The sequence below is a fragment of the Hetaerina americana genome, unplaced genomic scaffold (assembly GCF_022747635.1).
Source record: "Hetaerina americana unplaced genomic scaffold, ioHetAmer1.1.p SCAF_2, whole genome shotgun sequence".
NCBI classification, from domain to species: domain Eukaryota; kingdom Metazoa; phylum Arthropoda; class Insecta; order Odonata; family Calopterygidae; genus Hetaerina; species Hetaerina americana.
The window spans coordinates 112,153,120-112,178,761 of NW_027286763.1; the positions used below are offsets into that span (position 1 = coordinate 112,153,120).

Sequence of the window (25,642 nt, forward strand, 5' to 3'; positions counted from 1 at the left end):
TTCGACGGAATTTAGCTCCGTCTTCATCAGAAGAATATATATATATATATATATATATATATATATATATATATATATATATCTTAAAATAGAGTGTTAAATAGAAGGGCGCACATATAGTCGGTGATTGGTTGTTGAGAGGAAGGTGTCAGCTAATGGGAAGAATTAAGTCTGGGGGGAGGGGTGGTAAAGCTTAAAAAAATATAAGCTAGTTCCAAGAGCCCGGGGATAACGTCCCCGCCGATTAAGCGTCACCTCTCTTGTCGCTGGACACGCGCTTTTTTTATGAATCGGAATAGTTTTCTCCAATTACGGCCATGGCAGCATCCCTTGTGCTTCCCACGAATTAGCCACCAATTCCTTTCTTCTGCCTTCTTAGGATTTTCACGGGCATATTCTCTCCTCACACCATGCAGCAGTATTTAAAACTTCGTCGTTAGTCTTCTGTTCTTTCCAAACTAACATTCTCCATTCTTCTCCTCGCCCACATTTACGAAGTAACCAGTGTACATGGTTCGTATAAAAAGTGTCGGAAAAAGTTTCGGGAAAGTAGATTTGCTTCATATGTTGCGACAATGCCTCAAAATACTTCAACGTACTCCTATCCTTGAGCGTGGATACACGGCTTTAGCCAGCGGCTTTTCCACGACTCAAAGGCTCCCTGGTTGGCGGAAGGTCGTTAAGGGTACGCACGAAAGCTTCTTTGATGGCACTTAGGGCCCCATGGTGGTGTCCTAGAGGGATGGAGGATATCACTTTAGGGAATGGGGAATAGTAATCTGCTGGTGCCTAGACTTGGCTGGGTTGGGAAATCTTTGAGATGCTGTACCACGAAATTCTTCGCAAGTAGACATTGGAATCTGCTCTTTTAGTCGTCCGTCCGAAGGCCTTCGGGAGGACGAGTTTAGCGCAGATCTTTCGCATCGCCAAATTTTCAGTGGTAATAGTGTGCACACTTAATCGGACGGGCTGATTTCAACACTTGACCCACACGTGAGGAAAAAATGGTTACCGATACGTTTTGTACAGCCTTTTAAACCTTGTACGCTGGCCCCGTGGCCTCTGAGACCAGGTCCACCCAGTCCTTCAAATTTTGGGCTCCACCAGTCTTTGCTCTACGTGTTATTGTCTTCACGTGAACATTTTCGCAGCAAGGATTTGCATTGAAGATGGTTTTTGATGAGAAAGACGGAGGATACGGCGCCTAGCGAAGCAGCCTGGCGCCTTCGCTAAAAGCCTCCAGGCCACCTCCAACCGCCGCACCTGACAGAAGGCGTTTTTTCCCTGAAATGAAAAAATTAAAGGAGTGAAAAGACTCTCCGAAGCCAGGATCCCATCTCCTTTATCCATTAATCATCCCGTGCACGGCTCCTGGGGGTCGGAAAGGGTCCTTCTCTCCGCCCTTAATCCTTCTCCGCCCACCCCTAGGGTTTGGGGGAGGGTCCCCTTGATCAAGTGCGTGTGTGTGTCACAGTTGACGCTGTTGTTCATCATCCCCCTCCTTCTTCTTCTTTCGTGCTTCATTTGTTACTTGATGCTCTTTTGTTTCATTTCCTTCCTCACTTTCCGTCGCCATCAATTTCTCCGCAAGCCGGAGGAGCGCCGCCACCATCACCGCCTCTCTTCCTCGAGCGCACTTCGTCCCAGACTCCATTACTTTTTCAAATCGAAGGCCGATGAAACTTTCCGGACCGTTTCGTCGCGTGATTGAGCGAGTTGAAATTAACCGGGACAAGTGACGTAGAGGGATTCGCGGCGAGCCTTCGCCCTCTTCCTCCCCCCCCCCCTTGCCATAAAAAAGAAACCCCCCCACCCTGCCTTTCGCAGGGTCTACGTAAAAGGACGTCCTGGGTTTTGATTACAATTTGAAATTCGATCGACGTTTGAGAAGCATTACATTTTTACCGCTTCCAACTTCGTATTGATTGAGGATTAAATGACAAATTTGTGGCATTTTTTTCGTCGGCATTCATTAAAGTAATCAGAAATACTAACTTATTTATGCGTTATAATAAAGCTGCAGGCATATTTTAGTGTGTCAGCTGATTAGTATGAATGGTAGTAAAATATGCATTGTTTTCATTACAAAATATGCATTGTTTGCAGATTCACTGTGAAGTGGATTATCCACAAAGTCAGTGGAATGGTGAATGATGAAATAATTGCAAATTTTCATCGTAAAAATTAATTTTTTTTATATCTTTGGTTTTAAAGTTACCACATCATCTCAGGCGATGAGTAAGGTAAAGTGTCGCATTCTGTGCCCGCTGCTGAACGCACGGCTAGACGTAACCCTGCGTTTCATCTACATCTACATCAATACCCTGCAAGCCACCAAAAAGATGTGTGGCAGGGGGTGCAAGTACCAGGAGGAAACGGTAAGGGATGAGGGGTTAGGGCCTCGCCTGGCGCCTGAAAGTGCCTCCGACGTGTATGCCGAAGTTAATTAATTCCAAAGAAGTAAAATTACAATCATAAGATCTTCCACTATGTTCAAATATCGCCGTACTGATAGCCTAAATATTCAGATTAGGCTGGGGATACAGTTTGTCCAGACACTTTCTGCCATATTTACTGCACATTTTAAACACACTCCCCATTGCATGAGTGGAGAATATCAACAATATAATCCTTGTAGTTATTTTAATACATCACTACTGAAGACATAGAGTTGGCAGGTTTATGTCTGTCCAAGCATTGTCCTTTAATGTTCTTGGTTATTTTATTTTTAGGAATATTACAATGGTTGCCATTCCATTAGGTCTTTAAAAGAAATAATACTACTTTTCTCCATTTTACCTACACTAATAAGGTTTTCTTATATGCTAGCGTTGTTTCAAGTCCCTCTTATATTGAAAGTTTGTTTAAACCGTTTGAGAAGGAAACCACTGTGATGAATAAAATTCGATCAAAAGAGAAAAATTCCTTTTCAGACCAATGTATTTATTACTTTTTCTCGTTCTTTTTCGTATCTGTGTGTGCACCATCGTCTTTAGAAGTATCTGCCTTCGTGTTCATCTGACAGAAGTGGATGTGGCGGACTCCGACTATGGGTTGTACGTCACAGAAATCGTTTGAGATAAATTATAGACTATGAAATTAAGTTTCGTTACCTGGTACGGATCCAACTAAGTATTGATCGGGAATATAAGGAGTTTTATTATGAGCCCACTCCTAAATTCATGACAACCCCCAATCTTTATCTCCCTCCTGAATGTATATCAGTTGCGTGGGAAGTCTCTGAAAGATGCTATCTGGAAATTTATCCACCCATAATTTTTCCGAAAAAGGACTCACCTTTGAATTCTTTCTGCCGGACCAGAATGTATTCCGTCTTTTCGTTGGAACATGCAGACGTCTAGCAGTTTTTATTTTTACAGATTTGGATTTGAACCAATTCGATTTTTCAATGCATTTAAACGGATAAAGGAGAATACCCATTCTGATCTGAATTATTAAATAGTGGCAGATCCGGAAATGCACAAATGCGGCCCATGAATGACAGAGCGTGAATTTATTGCTGAAACGCTTTAGCACGAAAAACTGAAAGTCAGGTGTGGTTGAAAAAGGAAACTTTTAAGTGAAGTGAAATTAAATAAAGATTAAATGGCAAAAATAGGTGGATTGAATCTTCTTCAATGAGTCTGATTCGCATGGACGCTGCAGTAATATAGATATACGTTATGAGAACACGAGGTCAATCGAGTTTCAAACATTCTTCACTTAGTGAATTGGTTAATAATTTTTAAATATTTTTAAGGAAAGAACTATAATAGGGCATAGTTAGAAGAAAGTTTTGATGCCATGAATGAAATAATTAGTCGACTGGAAAGGGGTGGAATATCAACTCTTGGGCAATTAGAGGAAAGGGTTTTTGCAAATGGGGAGGGCGTGAGAAGAACCACGAGTAAACATATTCCGGCAAGATGATGCCATAATAGTTTTTTTAGGAAATAATATTAGATAAAGGGATTTCCAGATGCATGCGTGGATAAGACTAGAAACAGTAATTTGAAATAATATGGGAGGAAATAAAGGGAGAAGTGCTTGGCATGGGAGTCGAGGAGAGGAGGTTTTTGGGAAATATTCAAAGTTGGTGGAGGTATTGAATGCTGAAGTCACTGAGGGACACGTCGAGACTGTGAAACGGAAGGGATTAGCGAGGAAGAGGGAGGGAAAGATTGGACGAAATGTAGGTGGTGTTGAAGAACAGTAATCTGTGAATTAAGGGTATTTAGTTTTGCGGGGCTTTAAGAAACGGGGCAAGGCGCGTTCCCAGGGCCCATGCTAACCCAAATTTGTCCGGTGGACTACTCTCTGTGCAGTATTTATACTCTATAGTCTCTAGTATCTATACTCTATTTGTTGATTCCACCCCCCCCCTGCCATCCATTCTCCCAATGTGGCCAATGATATGAGGAAGTTTGTGGAGTTAAAGGGAATGATTTATAGCAGTATACAAGGTTCAGCGGTATTTAATGACCCGTTAGGACCGTCACTAGAGGTAGGTAGCTTACCGCTTTAGGAAGGAACCGTCATATGGCTGGCAAATAGTGTCTTCATAGGATGTATTGCAATAATGCGATGGCTGGGGAGGCATATAATGTCTGCCCTTGGTTGATTTAGTGAGGCGAAAACCGCTTTCGGACATTATCTGCGACGTCGTCGGGATTTCAAACCTGAAACAAGCGATACTTCCCCCTCGTGTCTCTCTCTCGATGAGTTCCCCGCCCGCCCCCATTCGTGCGGCTGGGCAGACCCTTCCCCTCTACCCCTCACCGCTGGTCCTTTAATTAAATCTCGGCTTTCCATCCTCCGCGGCCACCAGCCATTCATTAGGCGTGGGAGCGAGGACGGGAATCCCGTGAGAACTTTCCCCCATTCAAATGCCAAGTCTTTTGTGTAAGTTTATTTTTAAAATGGTTTGTGGCCTACTGGCGGAGCAAGGCTCGGCAAAATGGACCAAATATTTATTGCCTTCCTCCACGGCTGGAATTAAAATTCTATCTTGTGGTTTGAGAGATGTCGGGGCTCTATGGAGCGTCCAAATGGTCGGAAAAATCCGCGCTTTTCGCAATCAAATGTGAACGTTTGGCGGCATTTTTCCACCGTGATGCTCGAAACAAAAGCGCGCCCAAATTCTGGCCGTTAGTGTTGGTTTTTATGGGGTGCGACTCGCTTCTGGTTCTGTGTCAGCTTTTCTGTGAGATTGAATATTTCCATGGCTGTTCTTTCTCACTTTTTAAGAATAATCCTTCTTTAACTCTATAAAGTCACATTGTCAAAGGTTTTATATTTCGGTTTAATATTTCGGTCGAAGCGAAGAATAACCTGCATTTCTTTTTGTGATCGGAGGAGTGTTGCGGGGAGCTCCAGCAGCCCCCAAGGCTTTTTCGCGAAGCGCCCTCGCTAAATAATTACTATATAGTAATCGAATGAAAAATGGAGGGTTCCAAGAAACTGCGGGAGATGCCGCAACAGTAACTTTTTGACGGAGTGTTATATAATATGCATTTCAATGACACAATTCCAGAGCGTAAAAATTCATTCGCCTTGACTGGGTCTTTAAAGCCCCCAAAATTTCGGAGTGTAAGAGGTTGCCTCGATAGCTTAACTGGCCAAAGCACTCGAACGGACGTTAAGGGAACCGGGGTCGAATCCCGGTCAAGGGGAATAATTTTTAAACTCTGATATTGTTGCGTTAAAAGTTTCAGTCCTGGCGCTCACCTGGCCTCTTCGTCGCTCCACTGTCATTCGGTGACCGCAGAGAAGTAATTCCCGTGCGTTCGTTGCCTCTTTTCCCGTGACCTGGGGAATCTCTGCGGGATAATATTACGTGAATCATTCTACCGCACCGTCTTCTTTCTGTCCCTGAAGACTTTGGAATGAAAAATGTTGTTTCTAATGCCCCTGGTGATAACATTTTCAATAGAATGAAATACGTCATTGCGGCTCATGATACTCTATTCTTCTTAATTTTAGAGTCAACTGTTTTGGCGCCATATATTTTACCTTTCCTGAAAGTTTTTCGCATCAAAAACTCAAAAGTTAGGTTGTAAATGAGGACAAAATACACTCCACCCAAAGAAAAAAGTGATTTCTTTTGTTAAGACTTTTCTATCTTCTCAATTTTAGTAATTGTTATCTCGCTAGAAACTTTAACTTTAACTTATTAGAGTTTCATTTTCTCCGATTTTCACGGTAGTTTAGTGGCACAGAATTCAAAAGTAGGTAACCAATTATAGAGACAAATGCTTGATTGACTTGGACAATTTGAAGTGTATCCTAAACGATGGTTAGATAAGGATTGGCTTAGGTGAGGATTTGTGTCTTCGATGAAAAGGGTAATTATAGTACCCTTTGCGATGCATGGAAATAAAATGTTCTGATTCGGCTATGCATAATTGCGGATATAGGTGCTGCTTACGGCGACGTCTGCAGATTGCACACGAGACTCCGTGAAATAGTTAAATTATTCACATATCATCACGCCCATGTCTCACGAATCGGGATATGGGATATTATAATGGATGTGGTAATTATTGCAGTTTATTTATTTTGAGTGCTGTGAATGTGCATTAAAATGTAAGTGCTGTGAGAGACACTTGGGCGCCTGCCGGCAAGTTGCCACTAGCCCCGTGGTATAGCTGCAACCGGCAATACGCTCTGGTATTGAGGTTTGCCTACGGCGTCAATTGTCAAGGGGACCAATCCAAGGGCTCCTCCAGATGAGACCCACGTGGCTGCGGCCGTCAAATTTGGGGTCGGCGGGAGGCGAGTCATTCAGCTAGCCCACCGCTCAAAGGATAGACTGGAAAAATCTGAAAAATTCAGAGAATCGCCAAGACCGCAGAGTCAAAGAGTTAAGCGGAAAGTGAAGCATTTTTTTTCCAAGTATAAGGAAACCATAATCACAGTAGTTAACCCGAAGGTCGGTTTGGTCTGGCGATGGTAGAGTCCATCCAGTACTTTTAGCCCCTTTACGGCGTGAGAAATCTACGTATTATAAGCAGGGAAATAAGGGGGGACAGTTCCTTTTTTTGTATCCGTTAATTGCTTCCCAGGAAGATCTGGTACACGAAAAATCTCAGCTTGGGTGGAGCTGCAGGTGCCCAGAGAACGTTGCCTGGGAATCGAACTCGGTACTTCCAGTTAGTAGTCCAATTTGGAGTATAATTATGGGTATGAGCCGGGTAAAAATATTTTTAAATGCAACGTAATTAATTTTTCTATGTGGAATAACTTTCCAAAATAGCGATTATTAAGTGACCACGCGCTCTTTCTAAACATTTTCGCACTAGATAATAATGATGGAAACATTATCTGGTGGGAATGTCGGTGTGTTCCATTTATACTATTCGTAAAAATTCTAACCTTCGAAGGGACCTGAAAGTGCAATGATGTAGCAGTGCAAAAAGGAATGACTGGAAACATTTATTTTTTTCTTTTAAGTAATATCCGGTTTTTCTACCTTTTCGATGTACAATGCAAAGGGTTTCTAAGCAGATGGGTAGTATTTGCGAGTTATTCGCTAACTATTTGATGGCGCGGAGTTGTTTTGGTGAAACGTGGATAGAGTCGCAGAGGTATGGCTGGCCAGCCACGCTTATGATTTGCACTCAATGTTGGGTTTGACATACTGTAGGCAAGAATGAGTTGTGGAAGGTGATTTAGGGATGAAGTGTTTAGAGTAGGGATGTTGGATGGTGGGGGCTCTTTATTTATACGCGCGCTGGGGGAGAGCACGGGATGGAAACCGCCGCTGGGGGAACGGCGGGGGATCGGGAGGGGCGGGGTCGGTTCAGTTGAAATCCAGTGGGGAAGGCGAGATTACACGACTCTTGCCTCGAGACGGGGACTTGATACTTCAGCTAAAATAGTATATCTCTGATGAGTTATGGACTTGGGTTAAGTGACGTTCATGGTCCAGCCGTAATTGTGTTTGACACGTAAGCCTAGTAGTGGTGGTAATTTATGAGGCAGGCACTCCAATCCTGAACACTCCTTTTGCATTTTATTTCAATTACTATTTTTATTCTTGATTGAAAATCTTTTCCTTCATTGTTTATCTCGCAAGATTTATCGTCTCTCCACCCTCATGCTTGAATGTAAATTGGTCTCTTCTGAGTGATGAATGATATTCAACCTGAGACTATTTCCGTTGTAACTGTACCGAGATATTTTAAAGGTAAAGTGAAGGAAAATTTCCAAACTGGTAATTAGTGTTCGAAGACTGTCTGATGGAGAATACACGGCACGATTTATAAACCCCTCACTAAGCAGTGCCCCTTTCTTCCCAATTATGGAAGACGTGCATTAACCGTTATTGCTAGCCTTGCAGGGTGCGTTCCAAAAGTAATTCAATTATTTTTTAAGTAATTTATTGAATAGATTTGCACAAACACTGAAAATTCTTCAAAATACTGTCCTTGGGCCTCTACACATTTTCTCCAGCGACTCTGCCATGACGGGTACGCGCCCTGGAAGGCGTCTTCGGGGACCTCTCGCAAGGTCTTCGTCACGGCTGATTGGATCTCCTCTATGGAGGAGGAAAGGGGTTCCTTTCAAGGCTGCCTTAATCCAAGGGAACAAAAGGAAATCTGCTAGGGTGGCGTCTGGACTAAAGGGGGCGTGGGGTAGCGTTGGCACCTGGTGTTTGGCCAGGAACTCGCGGACTCTTAGCGCGTTGTCGTCGTGGAGTTGCTAGGTTGCGGAGATGTCTTTTCTTGTCCAGATGACCCTTTTTCGGAATCTTTCCAGCACGTCCACGTGGTAGGCAGCGTTAACTGTCTGGGTATGGACCACCCCTTCACTGTCGATAAAGACAATGAGCTTTGTTTCCACTTTTGATTTGCTCATTCTTGCCTTTTTGGCCTTGGGGGACTGGTCGGTGTGCCACTCAGAGTTTTGGCTTTTTGAAGCTTGGAGATATGGAGTTTTGGCGAAAAACCCGGGTTTCATCACCAGTGATGACGTTGCCCAAATAATCAGGTTCGTGGAGTAGCAAAAATCCACTTGAAAAATACATTGCAAAAGTTCACTTGAAATTGCCGCTCGATAGTCGATTCCATTTTTTTCGTGACACGGTCGGCACTCAAGAGGTTTAAAATATAACTGATGTCCTGCCGCTTTCACAGCTTGGAGAGCACTGAGACCGGTTTCGCGGCAAAGCAAAGCCCCCCCCCTCCCCACCTATTCCAAGTGGTTCGATCCCACTCCGACCAATAGGAGCGGAGCAGGAAATTGAATTGCATTACTTTTGGAACGCACCATATATGCTTGTAAAGTTGTAGTTTTGTCTGCAACGATTCGACTGCGATCAAGGCCCACGGGAGACCCCTGCATGCATATTAATGGGGTATAATTTTCCATGCCGTAAACATTGGCTATTCCAAGTCAATAACTTGTGAGCCAGGAACTGATGAATTAACACAATGAGTGAAGTAAAAAAGAGATAACTGATATAGATAAACAATGATATCACTGACTAAAAAGATCATTTATTGGCTTGTCAACCTTTGGAAAGTCGCCGGGGTGGTCGAATACTTTACTTTATTTATCCCAAAAGTCCCTAATTAGTCGCGCGATCACTTTAATGGATCTTAATACAGCTTTTGTCGCTCAAATCAATAAGTGATTTTGAAACTAAAGTGATTGTTCATGTATACTGGTAAGCTTGAGGAACTAATGTCACCTTAAGTATTTTTAGTGTTGAGGTCCAACGATGAGCGTTAGGTGTAGTACGACCTTGAAAACTGTTGCCAAGCGCCGTGATCTCCCAAAGCAATGACGGATTTCATCCCCGGGTTCTCACGCTCTCGTCCCTCCTTCTATCCGTCCCAAATGTTTGCTCCGCTCTTCCCCGTTCCACGCTCACCCGACGGCCCTCCTTCCATCTTGGTCGTAAACATCCCACTGCCTATCAACATCTCAGCATCCAATTTCCTCTGATAATCTACTCCATTATTCTCCTCTCTTTCCTTTAAATCCGCCCGCTGCTCTTACACTCTTTAAAACTTATTCGTTTGTCTTCCTCTTCGTCGCCAGAAATCTCCGATTGGGGTTTATAGTAGAGATCTTCTCTCTCCGTTTCTCTCTTTCCGCAATTTCGTTTTTTTTTTACGATACATAAACCTCGAACGTGCCTCGTCAAGTTAAATCCCATTAATGTATATCTCCCGGAGACAGCGAGGGAAGAGAAACAAATTCTTTAATCCATCAGTTGTGTAATCGACATCTCTCACTTAATGTCCCTGTTCGAGCCTACTCTACTACAGCACATTTGGAATCAATCATTAACCGATCTTTCTCGTGAGAAACGTGCCCTGACTAAATTTTTCGCCTTTTCCTTAAGAGTCGAATCTTCCAGCGTTTATACAGTTCCCATATCAGCGTCGTTGCTCAAAATTCTGACGAGCTATAAATTGTTGATGAACTCTCCCCTAAGGCATTTCACATACCCTTTGTTCCGATGGGAAATATATTTAACAGTCAAAGAGAGATTTTGGAAATCCTTTTCCTTTCGGAGGGATGTCGTTCATAAGCAGTTGCACTCTTGATCACTCCCAACTTTACGGTTGCCATATTTCGTTCTGGAGCGGTGAATGTTTGTAAGTGATTCTCATGGAGAGAAGTTATTGCATTTTCTGCGCTGCGGAGACTTTTTCATCGAAAAAAGAATTCTGGAACTCTCTTCCAGCAAAACGGCCTGGAGGATTAATGCGCCTGGGACATTTTCATGCTCTATTTGCCCACCCATGATCCGAAGCTAACCGAGAATTGAAAGAATATATATTTTCGTTTCACCACAGAGAATTTCTATAGCTCTCCGTTTTAGCGTGCCTCGTTTCTTTTCAGTTCGATCGTAATCACGCGGGCGAACAGTTTTCATTTTAAAACTGCAGGCTTAAGGGAGACAGGTTTTTTATCTCTCTCCCTCTCTCTCTCTGTTGCGTGTGAAAGGATTTTTCGCCAATGATGGGAAATACGGGATGCGGAGCTTTTATGTGCGCATGTGGTTGCTTAATCGTGAAAGGGGAAATATTTGAACGCCCAGACACACATGTGCGGTGTGTAATGCAGACATCCGACCAGTTCCTTTCCCTGTGACCGCTATGGTTTCCCAGGATGATCAAATACTCGAATAATTGCAGATCTTGAGTGGAGCTGAAGGTGGCTAATATATATTTATATACGCATCAATATGTACATACTATATTCTACATAAGCACACACAAACGCACGCACATATATATATATATATATATATATATATATATATATATATGTGTATATATATGTATATGTATATATTATATATTATATATATATATATAAAGATGTTGATTTTTAGACCATAGAGACAAAAAGAAAGGACACTCAATATGTTATTTGACGTTTCGACGGCTCGGCTTTTCTATATCTGTATTTTTATATATTTGTGCGTCGCCGACGAGCGTTCCATTTTGAAGATATATATATATTGAGCTCTTACGGCTAGTAATATTGAATGAATGTAAAACTCCAATAGCCGTAAACAGTTTACCTTTCTAAACGAAGTACAAATGAGATTAGTAGGCAAACGCCACAAGTCAGGAACTAATGTTTGCCAACTAATCTCATTTGTACTTTGTTTAGAAAGGTAAACTGTTTACGGCTCTTGGAGTTTTGCATTCATTTAATAATTTAACATACATATATGTATGTTTGTATACATATATGGATGAATAAATTTATATATATATATATATATATATATATATATTAGTATGTATATTAACCATAAACACACTTATCAAACTGAAGCTAGGTTTGATAGGTGGTGGTAGAGCCCAAGAAAGCTCACGTAAACGCACTAATAAGCCCATAAATGTTTACACTTAATAAAGTATACGTAAGCATGTAGATATATAATTAACCTAATTGTGCTGATGCCAAGGATGGGAAGCGTCATGGGGTGATATCTATTTTTGGCGTTCAGCTTCATTGGTTGGATTTTGTTGGTCATCGGTTTCATGCCGAAGTCCACAATCCGGCGGTACATTTATTGATACTCATGTTCGGCTAAAGTCGACCTACGCTGTAATTCTTTGTTATTGGAAATTAAATCTATGTTATTTCATGTGCCAATTTACTTGAATTATCGTTGAAGGATACTCCTAGTCGTTTCCTCTCTCTCGTTTCGCCTCATAGCCATCGCATATCTTCAGTGCTTCGCTGACTTGTGGAAGCGAAAACAAATCCCAGTGAGATTGTAGCATCGGTTCCGTTTCTCTAAACGATCTTGGTTTGGAAATTTAATGGAATGGTTTAATTTGTCACATTCCTAGCGTAAGTATCGGTTCTGCTCCTCAAGTCAAGAGCCATGAAGTGTGTAATGTGATAAGAACAGACGCCCTTTCACTCGAAATGGATGTATCGAAAAGTTCCGCAATCTATATCCCTGCTCTCATTTTCGGGGAGGCGTGGCAGGACTGATTCAACACCCGAATGATTTCGGAGCTGTTTAAAGGACTTCTGACGTAATAGGCATCGGTATTTTCCCTTCGTTGTTAGGGTTGCTTAGTGCACACACAGTTTCCCTTCGAGTAGTTGTAATCCATGCCAAACTTCTTTGCGACCGTCCACTCCGTGTGATCTCGGGAGTTCTTCGAGCTAATCCCCGATGTGTTCCCGTTGGAATTCGAGCGTCGAGAGCCTTTAAAACCTTCGGAATACAGCGCGCGGGGAGCTGCACTCGATTACCCTTGAGTGTGGAGGGGGGGTGCAAATTTTTTTTCATCCGATTAACCTCTGTGTTGATTCGAAGTGGATCCCAAAAGATCATCTGTTAGGAAGCATTCTTCATCTCTCCCCTTTCGTCGCTTTGGGAGGAATCATAGGCGAAAGGCTGGAGTGGAGGAAGCATGAACCTTTTTAATGTATAACTCTTCGTGGGAATTGCAGAAAATATTTTCTTTGAATGTGGTGAGTTTCCACTGCTTTGAATGCTGTTTTGTATCTGGGGTATAGTAGTGGATCCAATTTTTCATCTGTGGTCTTAAACCGGTGCGGAAAAATCTTGTTGGTTGCTCTTAAAACCAGTCGGGCATTGTCCGAGTTATCAAAGGAGAAATACTCCTCTTGCATTCCTGAATTCTTTGTGTCTTTAAAATTGCGTGAATAATTAAAACTGCGACGAAGCGTTCGTTTTATTCCATCGCTCCGTGGCAGTGTTCGTGTGTCTAACCCGATCGCCCGTCTCTTCTTTATCGTCGGCAGGTGCCGCTGGGGGGCGTGGAGGTCACCCTGGGCGAACTTCAGGCCATGGCCGTTCGTCAGCAGGCGGCCATTGAGGCCCAGGCGAGGGCCTTGGCGGCCCGCGAACAGCGGCTCAGGTTCCTGCGTAGCGGGAGCGGCGGGTCGCAAACCGGGGGCTCGCAAGGCGGCGGGCCGCATCCCTCATCCGTTCCAGGTGGCGGGCCACAGCAGCCCCACGACGGCGGAGGCTCGAACGGCACCATGGCAGGTGAGTGGTGCTCACACCCGCGACGGCAGTCTTTTTGACACCGTCCATCCACGAGCAATGACGGCGAAATTTTTAAGTCCTCACTATTCCCCGTGCTAGGAAAATTGCGAGTAGTAAAACGTTCACCTCTACGCTGCGTGGAATGGGCGTTATTTTCCTAAATGGGCTCACTTGGATATTGATCCTATTACCATGGACCGTATTCGGGAACTTAAAAATACACATGCGAAGTCACACTGGTTAATCCAAAGTGGTCCGCGGGGAAGTTTTTCCCTCGCCCGGGACCGGCTCCGGGCTACCTTAATCATTTACATGTTGACTAAGAGGAAACCGAATAAGTCAAGGAAGAAATTAATCCAGAATACGGTACCTAGCAATAGGATTAATTTCCTTGTGAACCTATTCGGGAAATACCGTCCCCTCGCCGCGTAAATGTGAACGTGCTCAGTATTTTGACTGTGAGTTTGATCAATGGTGGGGAATTAACTCTCCCGGTGAATCTCGACACCAATCTCTATATTCCCTTCCTCCTTCCCTTTGGTGTAAAAAATCCTTTATGGCTTAAGGAAATATTATTTTAAATATTCAGTCTAAAAAGAGGCCATAGGAAGGTCATTGTATCCTTTCCATTAAGATGCTGTGACGAAATACCGTTTATACGTGGTGTGCCCAAAAATTACGTGAACTGGTGCAATCTGGCGGCCATTACGCGAACTATAGCCCCGTCCACTAGCGGCGCTAGTTGCCTGAGACCCAATGAGCCGTCTGTGCTTGGCGGATCGTCGAGCTGTGCGTATGGTGCCAGTCATGTTAGTTTTTGTTGTCCTTACTGTTTTTACTGTTTGTCAAAAATAGAAATTGACGAAATCACGGAACAATGAATCAACATCGTTTTTTAGTAAAGTGCGGTAAAAGTTACCCAGAAATTACTGAAATGTTGACAGCTGTTTAAGGTGCTGAAGGAAACATCCGCTTTTAAGTGGAAATAAGCGTTTTAAAGATGGCCGACATGACCCCACGGATAATGCGAGGCCGAGACGACCTTCAACCACCTATGTTGAGGACAACATTGATCGTGTGCGGTCCCTTGTCCTTACTGATCGTCGAAAAACTGTCCTAATGATAGCTGCTGGACTGGAAAATCAACATGACACACTATTTCAACCAAATATGATGGATGGATCCTTCACCATGGCAATGCACCCGCACATTCAGCATTGATTTTTCGCCAGCTAAACTCTAGGGGTGTTTTACCTTTGAACAATTCCAAGGAACTGTTGAAGATGCCACGACAGTAACCTTCAACGGGGTCATCCGCTAAACGTGCAATGCAACAATTTAGGAATGCAAATATCTTTCGCCTTGACCGAGAATCGTATCCGGATGCTTCGATGTCCGGCTGAGCGCTTTATCCTGTGCATCACCACATCTTGTTCCTTGAAAGCTCCCAAAAGTTCGGAGAGAAAGAGGATGCCTAGGTGGCTTAACTGGCTAAAGCAATCGAACATCGAGGGATTCGGGTTCGAATCCCGGTCAAGGCGAATGATTTTTACACGCTGAAATTGTTGCATTTTAACGCTGTTTTTGTTTCAGTGTCCTCAATTGTGAAGTGTCAGGTCTCGTGCGGCAAAAAGAGAACACAATAAATGACCAAAAATTACATTAATCTTCTTTAATTAATTTTAGCCCTCGGTATCACTTAATCGTCCTCAGGAGAATATAATTTGATATTGGAGCCTGGGTCGTAATAAATTGATTTTTGTGGAAAATTAAAAGCTTGACCTTTTATTCTTTTGAAGATATTGTATTCTCCTCGAAATGAATGGCGCAGTGACCTCTTGCTATCTTCTCACACCTTCTCACCTCTTGAGATCTTCTCGGTGTTAGAAGATCTCAAGGTTTTTTATTATCCCCTACGCAAAGTACGGTACACAATGTTCTACGGAACTCATTAGCTGAGCATAGGATATCCGAACATACAACATAATATGTTTTATGGTAGGAATATTGGTAAAATTAATTTACTTTTAAAAATTATTTTTTTTTTAATTCAGCAAAGTAAACCTGGGAAATATTGGATTACTTGCTCAGTTTTCTTGTATCTAATCTGGAAAATGTATTTAAAATAATTATTTTAACTGTTCACGCGAGTAAGCTCCACTGAAATACCTAGTAGTATCTGTTATGATGTCTCTTTCATTTTCCTTTGATATGTAAGAAATTCAATATGGCAAACTCTATGGGTTGGTGCGAATGCATCCTCTATTCATCCCTTTTGTCTGCCTGAGTTTACTGCGAATGCCTCCTGGAGTTCTTAAAACTCTAAGGAGACTCAAAAATATAGTAAATACAGGAAAATCTAGTTCCTTGTATTCGCGGAGGACTGAAAAAGCGTTATTTATTTATAACTAAGTTAATAAGACACTATGGTATTTTAATATCAAAAGCAAATTCAACATAGTTAAATTGATATTTTTTATTTATTGGTCTTAAGGTTTTATATAAAATTATCCAAAGAATTATTCCCCTAAAAATGGGTCCTCGTATCTTTAAATTTTTAGTGAACTTCTTAATGGGTCATCTTATAAATTGTCTTTTTCACATTTCTATGTGAAACTTCAATGAGCCTTTTGCCATTTCTATTTATCGGATACTGGTGATTATATTGCTTTTGTATGTGTAGAAAAAATAAGTTATAAACTAGGAAAGCAAATCTGTGCTTCAATGTACATTAATTTCAGCTGATGCTGCTCTAATTATAACATCGAAATTTCATAGAATCCATGTTTTTCCCGGAGAATTCACAGGAAGCACTACTAGAGGGCACCTGAATCTCAATTTGCCTCAAATTCGGCCCTATTTTTTTTAGAAGTAAGGTCATAGGAAATAATCCTCGAGGGCAACTTTATCTCCATTTCGCTTTGGATTCGTCTTTTACCGTCGTATTTGCGACCTTCAGTTACAACGCCCTTCGCGTAAAACGGCGGAGGGCGGTATTATTAACGATTCTCGAATGGAGATTGCTGAACAATGAAAATTCGCCTGCAGAGGCTCTCGTCTTAACTGAAGGGTCTCTCTTCAAATGAGGGGACTTCCTTGAGTGGAAATCTGGCGGACGGCTGTGCGATGGTAATCCAAGGGTTTATGTCTGTGGAGAGAAGGAATTTGGTTGGGCCCGTCGTGACACCCCTCTCTTCAAACTCTGTTCCATCAACTTTCCATTTTTTCCTTATCACACAATCACCGAGAGATATCCCTCTTCATTTCTCTGAAATTGTCGTACATCTCTTCCTAACCCAATCCTCACGGCCCCATTTACGACCTATCATCTCCCCAAACCCGTAAGTAATACCTTTCTGCCCGAGGGACAAACACAAACCCCCACCAATTTGCAGACGGCGCGACCGCTGTCTCCCGATCCCCTCCGACACAAACATAAGTGCATCTGCAACGAAGTGTTATCGTCACCTGCGCGATCGCGTGGTTATTTCGCCCGCGCCCACACTAGCGGATATTAACCGTGGTAATGAAATGTCCGATTTCATGTATTCGTTACCATGTTATATTAAAAAAACGATAAAATTAGTTTCCCGTAAGTTTAATCGAACTTCTTTCTTTTATTTAATGAGGGGCAATCGAATGGAAACCAATAACCCGCTACAGCAACTAGGCCCTGCACCAACAAGGACATAACCCAGTAACTTCGTGCGCCTGTGAGTTGTCACTATACTCTTACCGTTCACCTATCACAGCGATGGCTGTATCAAGGCGTAAAAAGCGGGCGTTTTACTGTGTCCAACTGCGCTTTAATTTTTTGCTAATTAATCAAAGTTATGTTTTAAGTTTTGACAAAGAAATAAATGAGTTGGGAGAGACTTGAAACGATTCGATTTTTCATTGAACGTAATAACCCGTTATTATCATCCACGGCTACGCAAGACAACGGACTTTCTCACCCTTTCACCCGCTAGCGGAACTCGTCCTATTCCATAAATGAACTAAAGTCCCCAGAGAAGGAGTCACTTCATTGGTATTGCACTCAATCCCATTTTCTCAGTCGTGATGGCATAGCTGTTTATGCACTCCTACCCACAGTTTCTCTCTCTGCTTCTTTTCCCGCTGCATCTTAACGCATTCCCTACCCTTCCACCTTCGCGTTAACCGTCCTCTGCCACCTCCTGCCTACTTTCTTCCATTTTCCTCCTTTGACCATTTCCTCCAGAGTATCCCTCACCACGCGAATCCCTATGCGCGTTTATCCCGTCCAACAAGGTTCCACCTTTGCTTCTTTTTCTCGACGATTATACCCGGAGCTGCTCTCTTTTTAGTCATTACTTTCCTTGTGTTTTAAATTCTCTTGTAATGTCCACATTTCTAATGCTTCCCATCTTTTGCCTTTTCTTAATTTACATGTTCTTGCAATATTACCCGTTACAATGCCAAACTCAATGCCAATATATACCGACACGTTCTGAATTCAGCACTTCAAGCACCCGTTACACGTTGTCGTCGGTTCTTGGCGTCGACGGCCGTCCAGCACGGGACTCGTCCTCCACACTCTATCGGCCATCTTAGAAGAGCTTGTGCCACTTAAAAACCTTCAGTTTGTAACATGCTTCCATCCTTGAACACTTGACGAACCATGCCTGATGTACCCGAGTCCAACAAACAATTTGATGGCGTACTGATGTTCAATCGTTCTCTGCATTTTGCGCTTGTACTGAGTCACCCGAAGGGGCTCCACTAAAAACATGATGTAGCCTGGACGAACGCTCGCAGGCGCTTGGCGCTTGGGTCGTATTGAAGGTCAGAACCTCACCACAAAACGTGCGCGGTGCGAGAGCGCTGCGACGTACAGTCTCGTCAGGAAAAAAATGCTTCCGTTCCTTCCAATACAAATCTTGCCTAATCTCCATTACTCATTGATGCTACCTTTCCTTTACGATGCTGTGCGTATCTTCAATTATCCAGCTCCATAGGCACTCAGGACAAGATTGGTACATTGTCCACTTCCTCATTCCCTATCTTGATTTAATTTTGCTGCAAAATGTGTTACTTACGGGCAAAAGGTGATATTTACCGTATATAAATACAGACATGAAACGGCAAATACCTTTTAACAACGTCCTTGTCGGGAAACTCGGATCCCACATCCATCCTCGTCAATAAATAATCCGAAGCGGTCCATGGAGCCATCTTCCCCTTAAATCCGTCGCAATAGCTCGGGAAGCCCAGGAAATTAATGTTAAACCTCAATTATCTGTCCTCCAGTCAATTACTGCACTAACCCCCAATTTGGACCCCATCCCCGCCTGAAGCGAAACCCTGAATGCGTGAACGTCGACCTAGCGAAGTTGTTGGCCTCGTGGCTTGCTTCAAGGGCTCGTCGGCTTCAATTCAATTATCCACCCAATGGCGTGCTGGAAGTTTCTCCCGCGTTCATCCACTTTGGATCGGAAAGTGTTCGTGTATCTCTAAGCCCTTCTTCATCCACGAAATTCCACTCATAAGCCCCTTGTTGCAATTGAATGTGGAAGCAGAATTGTAACCCATTCGAAATAGCCTCGTTTGTATATCTTCCTGAAATTGCGTGCATGTTGAAAAACGGAAAATTGACTTTCCCATCCGTCCCATTCGAGTATTTTTTAATTTACGTAAAAGCATCCTTCCGCCAACTATTGCGAATCTCCAAAAGGAATTACCCTTTCTCCAATTTCCTGACATTTTGCCCCCCATTCCATTTTCATTTTTCTTTCCTTCCCTGGAATGATTTATACCGTTCAGCAGTTTTAGGACTGCAGGGCCCAGTGAAATATCTATTTCTTCCCAGGTTCGGAACCCGTGGCTATTTAAAAAGCAGATATTTTTGTGCATCATCTGTCGCAGATAAAAGACATTGGTGACGACTCTATAATAAGTTGCAATTTTGTGTTGCTCCTGCTCGAAGTTCGTAAGTATTTTCATTTCGAGCGCAAAAATATCCATTTTGGTCTTTCAATTCCTTTACTTGCTAAGCCCACCTCATGTGGTTCGCAAATATTCATGGCTAACATTAAAATCAATAATAATTCAATGCTTCTGTGTATTCCTAGAGGTAAATGGGTGGATTGTTTCTAATACCCTGTCCGACTAATACGCGAACTGAGGCCAACAAAAACTTCCACTCTCTTCACCCCTATCCCGCCCCTGATCCAACACCACCTCTTTCTGATTGCTTTCAACTCCTTTTCTCACCTGCCTAAGCTATTGAATGGCATTGTTGTTAACGCAGTTTGATAGTGGAGTGTATCCTCTGACTCGAATCATTAGCTGTAATAAGTGCTTGCATTCTAAATTACTGAAGGATTGTACAAACCTGGAAGACACCTGGGATTCCTCAAAAGGTGAATCGCGGACTCCCTATCAAACACTAATACTATATCTATTTTTGGCAGTCGGTTGTGGTGCTGAAAGCCTTTCGGCCCTGCAAAGTATTCCATAGCAGGTCTGAACTGTAGTGACGTGTGATATGCACCGATATGAGTTTATGTCGATGCCTATATTTGTTAGATAAGGATTCATTAATTATCCTGTCGCGTAATTTCTGTTATAATTGATATGTGGTAATTTAGTATCGATATTTGATATGATGCAAAAGTCTCTGCTTAATTTAAATGAGCAACCTTGCACATAAGTAGCAGTAAAAGTCTGATCGGCCTGTAAAGCTGTACTTCTTATGCGAGACAACTTAAGGTAACGTTTGGGACACGAGAGAAAAACTAATAAAATATTCACAATGGAATAAGACACAAGGCGGCACTCTTCTTTGGGTTTGGTTGAAGTGAATCTGCGCTTCCACCACTCTGAACACATTTGAACTTCAGTAATGCTAATTATATACCTGCCATTTAATATTTTATTAATTTTACATATTATTGTAACAAGCAAATGGACTCTTGAGTAGCAGCTGTCATTGCTATTGAAATACATTCTTCTTGTCTAATACGTATATACGTATGTATGTATTATTGGTCATAGCATTCTATCTATAATTTTGAATCATCTTGTTAAATTATTGCAATGAAATAAATAAATAATTCATATAAAATAAAAATAAATTAAAAAAATATCGGGGTGGGGGGGTGGGTTAGAACAGAAAAAGGATTAAACCATAATATGGGTGTGAAGAAGAATGGAGAAGGTGAAATGGACAGAGAAGAAAACAAATGAGGAAGTACTAGGTGTGGTGGGCGAAGAGAGGGGTTTGTTGGGAGAAATCCTATGGAGGCAGGAAAAGTGGATGAAGGGGGTATTGACCGGCAGTGGGATGTTGAAGACTGTAATAGAGGGGAGAATGTTAGGCAAACGAGGAAAGGGAAGGAACAGCGTAGGGATGTTGATCGGGATGAAGGGAGGAAGAAAGTACTCAGAGATGAAGAGGGACCTGATGTAGAGTAGGATTCTGGATTTTGCTAGGAGCCACAAAATATTTATTTAGGAGCTGTGTCCATCCAAAAACCTACCTTAACCGGTAGATTACCTAATAATAATAATAATGATTACAAAAACGCTCTGGATAAGCAGTTAATTCGATAGCATTGACCCTCGCCCTTATCAAGCACTCACCCAGACAGGGCTTGCGAGGGAATTATCTCTGCCCCAGCGGCCCAACAATCACGCGTAATAAAATAATTGCAAATAAATCAGGCAATCTCTGTCTTGGATGTACTAAAATAGCATTGATCTTTGCTAGTACCAAGCACTCAAACTTCAACAAAAACGCGCGCTGGATAAGGTATATATATATATATATATATATATATATATATATATATATATATATATATATATATATATATATATATACCTTAATTGTATATACCTATACATGCCTATCTAATTGTGTTATATTGTGTCAGCCCATTGTTATATATATATATATATATATATATATATATATATATATATATATAGATATTTTATACATCTATCTATAAATGTATACAGGTATATATTTATATGCTTGTATATGTATAAAATATTTATATATATATATATATGTATATATATTTTTTTTTGACTTAATTAACTATCGCTACTTGGCAGCTTTTCACTATTCGCTTGATAATTGTGTTCACATTTTCTCTCATTTGATTTTTCAATAGGCATATCAGATTAGCATATCGCTGTTTTTTTACATCGTCTGCGTATCGATGACTACGATTCAATTTCTCATTCCTTCCTCCTCTTCCTGGTGCCCCGAGCTCCCATTTCGTCTTCCACCTACCTTCATGATCTTCAGAGTACCTCTCTCTCTCTTTCTTAGGGTTTAGCTAGACGGTAGAAGAGACTCCATAGTTTCAATCCTCCTAAAAATTGAATTCGAATATGCATGTATATCCATCTACCTCGTATCTCTCTCTCTCCGCTCGCAGGAATCAGCAGCGCCGACAGCGCCGCCACGGCGGCCGCGGCAGAGCGCCTCCGCCGCCTCCGGGAGCGGGTCGAGGCTCAGGAGACCAAGCTGCGGCGACTGAGGGCGCTTCGGGGGCAGGTGGACCAGCAGAAGATGAACAACGCGGCCTTGAGTGAGTACATTCTATACCGAGGTCCCTCGCGTATACTACCAGGCAACTGCCTGGAGAGGTCACGAAGTGTCATTTCCTTGTACGTCAATCATCCTGTGAAATCCTCGCAAACGATTGCCGACATGTGACCCTAATTCTGGTGTCCTCAGCACTTATCTGGATACCTTTTGGCAATCCTATAGTAATCTTACGGGACTCTTGAAAGTAACTTACGTTTCGGCCTTGTGCGGCGGGGGTAAGCTTAGAGCGACCATCTTGTTATCTGAACTTCCCTACACTCAGTACGAATCCTGCTGGGTAGTGTGAGCATACGGACTGTGGTTCTTCTGCTTTTTTGCTCACTCTTCGAACTGTTGAAATGTGCGCTGCAAGTAGAAAATCCCGCGAGTTGTGAAGTGTCCGATCTGTGAATAGGTTTTTACTGACAAAAAACACATGTCCATCGAAATTCATGTGTAATTTTTCTCTATCTTGTGTATTGTTCATTTTTACTTGGTACTGTAAACAAACAAACCTTCCAAACACTGTAGCTCGAGGCGTACTGCCCTAGTGTGTGTGTGTGTGTTTCAGTACAGCAAACATTCGGCTCCCCCACTACTTCGCTCGCTACACGCAAATTTAAGTCACTACAGCCGTTGTATTTTATTAGCTCCTGTCCATAAATATTCTAGTAGTAGTCATATCCATGTAATTCGTCAGAGGCAGACGTACTCGTTCCGCTTGGTACGCTATACCAGCCGCATCCTGAAATTAGGGCATGCAAGCGGCCTTGTTTATAGAATATACTTATTTGGTTAAATAATGGTTTCTATTATTAGGAATAGAATTATAATGTCGCCTTTTATTAGTACGTTTTTACCATTGGAAAATTTATTTTCGTTTAGTTTTTTTTACAATTTCCTTCTATGAATATAATTTTCGCCTGTAATTATGAAGCGAGTTTTGATATATAACTCTTATTCGTCGACAGAGCGTCCAAATGAAAGGCTATTAGTATTACTACTTATCGATTTGTGCTATAGAAATAATTTCTAAGCAATATATTAAAGGTATTCTTTATCTAATCGTCGGAGGTGCCCAGATTTCGTATGAGTCGTTGCTGGTTCGGGTACTCGCGTGCCGGGAGATATCTACGTACACGTGGTACCCTCACCCTTTCCTTGCTTCTGGTCTCCGAAGTCGGGCGACTGTCACCGGCCTACCTTCCGCTGCGCGTTCTCCTCGGGGCCGCTTCCCGACTGCCGAACCCCCGCCGCATTTATTTATCGCGTGCACGAGAATCCAGTCCTCGTTAGCCGCTTCCGATTGAGCCCAAATGACGAGTGGACCCTCGTTGCATCCAAAGGTGTGGCCAAAGTACTCCGGTTTCCTGTGCTAGACAGTGGTTAGGACTTCATGTAAACCTGCACGAGGTACCCTTATTCAGACTCGGATAGTGTCCGATTTAATGCTAAAACGTGAAGTTATGAGGGGCGGTCAAATTAAACCCTAAGGGACGAACAAACCAGAGCAGTCCGAGCACCAAAAAGGACACAGCAACCCAGCAAGAACTGCATGCGTCTCTGAGTTGTGCCACTATGTAGTTCTCCTATCACAGCGAATGCAGTATCGACGCGTAAGAACAGTGTTGCCACCTTTCGCGCTGGACTGTTTCTTATCGATGTAAATACCCCGCGATCCACCAAAAAGGTGTGTGGCAGGGGCTGGTGCGAGAACCAGGTGGGAAGGGTGAGTGATAAGGGAGGATAAGAGGGAGGAAGGGAATAAAATATTCAGTAAAAAACAATCAAATGACATGCTAATTCGTATACATGCTGGAGGAAGGCTTAATTCAAAACAAGGGTCAATTCACCTACTGAATTGGGGATTGGTTATTCGAAAAATAAAAATGAAACACAACCATTGATATGACTGGCCGCCGCCTACACCATGACTAGAGAGGTATTGTCTATTGGTGTCATGGCGTTTGTGTTGGGTTTCATTAGCCTGCCCTAATAAAAAATTGATTTTTATTGTAATCCTCGTCTCTTATAATTATTTTTTTGTTCGCCTTTTAACATGATGCTTGTAGTCTTTTGGAAAATGCTAACTTTAAAAAGTTAACATGTCGAAGGCCAATTCTTAAAAAAATACGTGAGAATATTTTCGGATGGTGTTATCGACACGAGACAATCGCAGTGAGGAGAAGACTTCAATCTAAAAAGAGCACTCATTTATCGAAATGAAAAGAGAGCGAACTTTTTTAATCGACTTTTGTAAAATCAATTATTTCATGGAGAAATTACTTATTTTTTTAAATTGAGTTTTCCTTTTCGTCAATTTAACTTGTTGGGTTAATTAAAAAAATAATTCAGTTTTAAATTGCCCAAAATTATTTATAACGAGCTAATTCTTTAACTGAACTCAAATAAAAACTATAATAAACTTCAAAAATTATCGTTAACGCGCCTATGTATTCAGTTACCTAGGATTTTGTCTTGAATAACACATCAGCATCTAGTTTTCTTGCCCCAGACATCGGACCTCTTACCATTCCGAGCAGGGGCCGATAGGTCGGGGGAATTCCCCAGTGGCATCCTCTCAAACGGGCCTCAACTATGTGTTTTGAGCTGTGGTGCGCCCCGCGCGCATATTTCTGCGTGTATCGGCCGAATAACATCGTCTGGCACGTCTCAAGGTTGTCCCCCACCAACCACCCCGTCCATCTGGGTGGCGGCCCCCGCTTCTTTCGGGGCCCTCCTCCCAACCGCAGTTCCCACAGTGGCCGAGGGCCGCCGCCCCTGCCTTTGTGCTCCTCCCGTTCTTGGGAAGCGGAGGCTTTCGTTTCGGGCCGGCCGCGGGGCGATCCCTATCGCGGATTCCCACAGCGGTGTGGAGGGAAAAAGGGAAGGATGCTCCAGTCGGGAACAATGGACGTGTGTGCTAAGGCGAGTGGGGAAACGGGAGGTCTGCCGCCGTAATGCGAGTCCCTCTCTCTGATGTGTGTGTGCCTGTGGGATTGATTAAACCCATATCTCTCTCTCCCCATCCCCCTAGCTCATTCTTTTATTATCGCGTGGATAATCTCTTTCAATTTCTTCCCGTGGCATTCTCACCACCGCGTCCTCCAAATGCGGCCGCAAATATGCTGGGGGGGGGGGATTATTTTTTTCGGCGGACTTTTTTCGTTTAGCATTTTGTAAAGTGTGTCATTTCGACCGTCGGTGGCGTTAAATTATTCATCGCCTAATTCTCCAGAGCTTCGCCAAGCACCGAAGGGACTGCGCCGCCGTGAGATTTTTATTTATTTTCCTTCCCTTACCGTTGCTGCCTCGTCCAAAATCTCCCACCCCCCACCCAAAACACCCTTCGTGTACATATTCGTGCCAGTTTTTTTTTCTTTTCGGAATACATGGCCAATCTCTTTAATCCATTTTCTGCATGTAAATACTATGTGCTATGTCACTGAAATTTATCATTCTTTAAGGGATGTTGCGTGATATCACGGGACTGAAACTTCATAGTAATCAATCCTGTGTTGTAAATTACAGATCGACCTAGAATTTTTTATTTGCCGCCAGTAATAAAA

General features: G+C 42.6%; 1 protein-coding gene across 1 annotated transcript in view; it reads left to right on the forward strand.

Moving 5' to 3' along the window:
- ASPP (Ankyrin-repeat, SH3-domain, and Proline-rich-region containing Protein) overlaps positions 1-25,642 on the forward strand; it is a gene marked incomplete at its 3' end in the record, with an annotated part of 529,394 nt that overhangs the window by 396,749 nt on the left and 107,003 nt on the right. Inside the window, exons 3-4 of the mRNA XM_071585642.1 lie at positions 13,261-13,507; positions 21,922-22,074. Of these exons, the coding sequence (XP_071441743.1) occupies positions 13,261-13,507; positions 21,922-22,074 (400 nt within the window). The remainder of the gene's footprint in view (positions 1-13,260; positions 13,508-21,921; positions 22,075-25,642) is intronic.